Here is a 6396-nt window from a genome sequence, read left to right on the forward strand (position 1 = left end):
CCTGAGAGTAACATTTGGAAAAAAGTGGTTAATACACTGATATTTATAAAACTCTTCTGAAATTAATTAAAGCAATTTAAAAAAATTAACCACACGGGTTTAAGCTTTTTATTATTATTATTATTTGTTGCATTTCAACAGCAAGCAGCTGTGTGTAGTGCTGAGCCATAACTTAGCCAACCAGAAGAAACCCACTTTGCCAAGCAAGAAGGACCTACCCTAACCTTACCAGTGAATCCATATCAATCTGATCCTGATGAAGAACCTTACCATGCTCCAATTACAAAAAAAGAATGCAAGATTATTTCTTGTGCACTTGCAGATAAATTTAGCATAAAAGCATCTGAGACACTAAAATCTTCTTCAGAAAAATCAGACTGAAGTCATAAAATATAAAGAGGCAGCACTTTTACCTCTGAATGAAAAACCACTTAACTGGTGGAATGCCCAAGAGGTATAATATCCATTCAGTGTTTCTCAAGAAAAGTCTACATATAAAATAATCTTCTGTAGATTCAAAACATTAAGAACATTCCAAGAACTGTGAACATTTTTTAGTTTATTATGATTGAAGAAGGTTCTTCTACAAATTCAGAACATTAAGAAAAACTTGTTCCAAGGTGAACATTCTTACCCAAGCTTTGTTTGTTATAATTTACAGTATATGTATATTTAATTTAAATAATAAACAAAGGAAACAGCGGGTCATGATACTTATTTGACCAAAGGGCTCTACCATTGTTATTTTTGCAAACATTTCCACAAACAAATGTGGCAATAATGGTCTATCTGTGTTTAATTTTCCATGTTGTAAGCCATCAGACTTTTACCTATGTTATCATGCTGATGAACACCTGGGAGGTGGTTAGTCATATGTCTGTTGTTAAAGATGACTAGCACTGCTACAGCACTACTGTTTGAGTAAGTATATCCTGATTTTCAGACAAAAAAAGTGTGATTCATGTATCAATTTTATCACTGTAGCAGGCATCAATAAGATACTAAACTATATCTAATATGTTGCCGCACATAACTCGCATATTCAGCAGCATCACTATCTCCTTCTCAAAATGCACACCTGGTTTATTGTTTTCAGACCTAAATTAGTTAACACTGTTTGCAACTGAATCATAGTTCACCTGCTGCACAGGCAAAACTGGCTGACAATTTCAGGATTGGGCTGAATGGTACTTGTATTCAACAGTCCTCACAACAGAATATAGACATTTTCAGAGCCAATGATCAGGTAAGACACATCTGAAGCAAGGAAATCTTCCCTCATGTTCCTGAGATATTCAGGAACCCATATCCTGTTGCATCAAGAGTGCAACAATGGAATTTAAGCCTGGGAAGACCAACTGTTTGATCTGGAACCATGGCAGCTGCACAATGGCTCCTTGCTGGTGGCTAATACTTCTGCTGAGCATTGGGGTCATCATGAATCATGGGGTTGCTTTACAGCAAAGTTGCCAACTGCAATTGTTACCATTGCTGGTTTCTTTCTTTGCTCCAGCATATTAATCAATACCACAGAGATACAATGTCTGTAAGACCCATGTTGTGTCCCACAAGTTTGTTTGGCAGATCCTTAATAAACTTATTCATGAGTATTTCATAGCAATCATTAAGAGACATACTCAGAAAGGCCTTCCCATGAAACCTCCTTAGAACATCTGCACAGGCAACCAAGTTTTAATGAGGCCCTTCTTTCTGAGATTTGTTTTTGATTTTCAAGCAAAGCTACACAGGTGCTGTCTGTGCAAGGTTGTCCCCAGCTTGATCTGATAGAATAGAGATGAAGGCAACTAATCAAAAAGACCCACAACCAACTCTTGGGCTACTCTTATCTAAACAAATAGTGGTTTTTGACTGTTACTCTAATACCATACTTACAGCCCCAAGTGTGGAGCACAATTTTGCAGTAATGAGCTGCAAAACATGAACCCTTAGATTCACAGTCTAAGCATGACAATCACTAGGCCACACTTGGTCCTAGTCTTATGAATTGCTAGGTTTTCCTCGGGTCAAGCTTGTGGCACAGCTCATTGACAACTATATCCCAGTCTTCAAGTCCCTCTCTTTCTCTAAGGCATTAGTCACCAAGCCAATTAGACTCAGCAACAGATAATGCACCCCATGTAATTTAACACAAAAATATTTTCAAAAAGCAAAAGAATGTTTAAAGAAGCTATAAAAAATCATAGATTGTGACTTCTTCCCAAGTCTTCTAAATTTCTCATTAATTATTTATTATTACTGACATAAACAGTTTATAATATGCTCTATCCAATAATAGTTAAATGGTGTTTTTAGCTATTTTTTAAAACTGTGCTATTTTAGTAATTGATCAGACCACATTCTGTGACATCATAAGAGTGAAAATGAAGGACTGTAGTAATAATACCACTAACAAAGACAGATAATCACATGAGAAACAAAACATGGATATTTATGGGATTTTGAGTCCTTTCCAATTCACCATGCAGTAACCTAAATTATTTTAAGAATGTGAATAATGTTATCACATTAAAGCTGATTCATTATTCAATATTATACAACACACCAACTGTTTAAGGATTACACACGTGTTAAACATTTTTTTCACCTTGCGTAAAAAAGAAAAGAATATATAATCATAAAACATGAATAATTATATTTTCCATTGATTACAGTTTCTTAGAAAATACAAATTTATGCTTTTAGATGTTCAAAAAACTTTAGAAAATATTATAAGTATACAGTCAAGACTAGTGTTCCCATTAAGCTGCAAGGCTGTGTGGCACAACCAGTCAAGTGCCGTGCACTTCATTATTCCAGCCACACACATACTCAGTAATGGTAAGTAGTCTCAACAGATAGTCTCAATAGATAGGCCTAAAACCCAAATAACCAACTGGTAGCATTGCAAAGTGGCCTAATGATCCAATAGGGTCGATGATCTAAAAATCCCCCCCCCCTAAAAAATTAAAAGGAACATTGGTCAAGACACTCCTCAGACCTGTGCACAAATAAAAGTTGGAAAATGTTTTAATATTTTTTTTCAAGTTACACAAAATAAATGTTACAAAATACCAATTCTAAAATATGTTCCAAATTAAAAATTGTTGAAACAGAATTAGATTATTTTGAAATTTGATGTGCAATAAACATCTGTTGTGCATTCTGCTGTCCAAATAGTTTCTATAACGGCATATGAATACAACCAGAAACTTGTCTCTAATCTTAGTATTCTAAAGTCTTCTGTGACATACTTCATTTTGTATATCATGAAACATCAAGAGGCCTTTTGGCCCATCAAGAATGTCCTAAATCCTAACCTCCTTCAACAACCAGAAAACTAATAATTACATTAAGCTCTGATCCCCAAAGTATTCTTCAATTCTTTCCATTAAACTCCTGTAAAGTTTCAGGCCTCTAGTAATCTCTAGAAGGCAACTTCTTCTAAATATTTACCATCTTACTGGAGAAAAAGTGCCTTAACTGGGGGTGCATCTCACCTTTACAAATAAATATTCACTGCCTTCAGAATTCAATACTAGAAACTCTGATACATTAATATTACCAATTATCTTATTAATTCTAAATAATACTTCAACTATATCATCCCTGATCCACCTTTCTTCAAAAGAGAACAATAAATCAACCTGCTGTAATTTTACAACCCATCCACCCATAGAATCAGCCTAGTAGCCCTCTTCTGAACTATTATATGCAAAATTATTTCATGAGATATGAGGCAAATAATAAAATAATTTCTAGTAGGGGAAAACTTGTGCTTTGCATACAATACATTTTTTGGGTTGTGGTATTTTGTATTTGAATGCACAAAGTTTATAAAATAGTAAAGGCAGTGCTGTGTACTTAAAGCAATTAAAACAGTTAAGTGATCTGCCTAGACTACTCACACAAGTTAATGTACGTAAAGTTCTGAATGTATCTGATGGCCGTGTGGAGCATCAGTAAATGCAATGTTGAACCTATTCCACAACATGTGATACTTACCAAACATCTCTCATACTAAAGATGCTTTGAGTCGAATGATCTGATTAAAAAATGACAAACTAATCAACTTATCTAGTAAGGCACACCAGATCTAGCAACACTTTCAAAACATGGGTATCGGGGGCAAATATTAAAACTCAACAGGGTGATGGTACCAGCACTCTAAGTGTCTATAAACAAATAAAGAAATTCACACACAAAATCTTAGTACATAAACACTGCTTTCTGAGATGGGGCTCTGAGGGATGACAGATTCATTCCCCAAATACCTTCCCCTCCCTTCCACATATGGTAACATTGTCCATACTTCCCTACTCCAGATTTCATTTTTACATCGTTTAATGAAGTTTAAAATGATTTCCATGCATGCATATCATACTCTTTTGAATATATAGATATTGTTTTATAACTGCAGCCACTTTGTAATTATATTTCTTAGCTTATATTTCTTAGTCTTCTTTTATGCTAAAGTTTCTGGTTGTCAGTTATATGAGTGAAACACTGAAAAGTTCAACTATAATACAACTTCTGCTAGAGTTATTAGTGAAATATATTTAACACTTTATAAATATCCAGTAATTGCAAATTTATTTTATATTTCAAATGAAAATATTCTGAGGAAGTAGTTATAATACAAAGCATTTCTTTTAAGTTGAAAGATATTATGTATATTAAAAGAATGTATGCAATTGTAAAAATAAAGCAATGAATGATCTTGAATAAACAATCATTAAAATAAAACTTTAATCATTAACAATTAATTACCTGCTGCTGGAGTTGTTCTCTTAATGTTCCATTCAAAATGTGTGATGAACAGAACTGAGAGCCTTCAACTTCTGATTCTGGTTTGAAACCATCATTATAATGAACAGGGTTAGACACTGGTTGATAATAATCTCCTTCATCAAATCCACCAAAATTCACTCTTGATTGTAAAGAATGCTTCAACTGGTTATGGGCTATTTTCTGAAGAAAAGTAAAATAATGTGTGTTAATGCATAAACACTTTTTTTCTTTAAATGAGACTGAAATTAGCTATTATAGTAATCTTTGTAAGCTATCAAAGCCATCAAAAGTTTGTTTACATAGTAACTACAACCCTCTAGAAAACAATTTAATCTCTTTGCCTAGTCCTTACAATAACTGTTTGGCTATTCCGTGTCTGATCTTGTCCACTTCTAAGGCTGGTAACTAGATTTTGGTTGGAATTAGTTTTAGTGCCTTTCAAAATAAAAAATGTTGTTTCTTGTGTGGTTTACAAGACAGTTTTCAAGGGTGGATTTTAAATTATGATGTAAAATTATTAGATTGTTCTTATGGATTTTCTCTATAATTTTTAACAAATAATATAATTTATTTCTGTAGACCATTTCCATGTTCAACAACTCCCCTACCAAAGAAAAGAAACTGAGAGTTGAGGTTAAACTTGACCTCATTTGTATAGTTAAATCTAGCATAATGTAGTTTTTTATTTAAAAAAATATATATATCTGGTAGCCAATCCATCAAAACACCAACAAAATAAACCCCTTAACATTTGACAACTTACTTGTATCTTGTACGTACTAATTTCCTAAATTATTATTAATTTAACATGTCTTTCATGAGACATTTCTGTAAACCAATCAAGAAGAATAAACAACAGTTTACAGAGGTGGGGGTGTTGGCTTAAGACAACCGAGTTAAACCATAGAAAACTCTCATATATTCAACTCTTAAGTTAGGTTCTGCCATTAACAAATAACAACGTTCTAAGACAATAATATATAATGTTCAAAAACTACTAAAACTTATCTGGCTTTCTAAATAAGCTATAAATAGCCTTGAAAAAATTTATAAACACTTGGATTAAAGAATTATGTCACCAAAAACAAATATTTTTCCTGACATTTACGTGGGAAATCTAAACAACAGAGCTCTCTAAGATTTCTAACGAAGAGAAAATGCTCTATCAGTTATAAACAAGTCCATCAGACTTGTAGGGCTACTATAGTGAATTTGACAAACTTACTATTATATCAGCAAAGCAAGAAAGTGGAGGTTCAAATTTTAGATAAGTGCTTGTAATTAATTAATTACCTTTAGTTTGTTTCTAATGATCTGGATACTCTAAAAGCCATATTATGGAATATATATGAGAAAATTCAGAGCCCAGACACATCATGTAATGCAGAGAAATTAAGATTGAGAATTTTTTAAACATTTCCTTTTAAACTGTTTTGATGAAAATAGTTGTTTCATTAAGTTATGAATGAAACACTGTAAAAGAAAATGACATGCACATTTTGATCCAGTTGTATGAAAAGTTAATAAGAGATGGGAAACTAGACTGCTAAATACTGTCTAATACTATTAACATCTTACATAATTATATAAAAAAAAACAACTGATAAT

The 6396-nt window shown here is 32.8% G+C and overlaps 1 protein-coding gene across 3 annotated transcripts in view; it reads right to left on the bottom strand.

The window, feature by feature from the left end:
* Positions 1-6396, bottom strand: part of LOC106466663 — a 78314-nt gene that overhangs the window by 33296 nt on the left and 38622 nt on the right. For all 3 annotated transcript variants that reach the window (XM_022394726.1, XM_013926955.2, XM_022394727.1), the window contains exon 7: positions 4768-4968. In XM_022394726.1, coding sequence (XP_022250434.1) covers positions 4768-4968 — 201 coding nt within the window. The remainder of the gene's footprint in view (positions 1-4767; positions 4969-6396) is intronic.

This window comes from Limulus polyphemus, unplaced genomic scaffold, assembly GCF_000517525.1.
Source record: "Limulus polyphemus unplaced genomic scaffold, Limulus_polyphemus-2.1.2 Scaffold2336, whole genome shotgun sequence".
Lineage (NCBI taxonomy): Eukaryota > Metazoa > Arthropoda > Merostomata > Xiphosura > Limulidae > Limulus > Limulus polyphemus.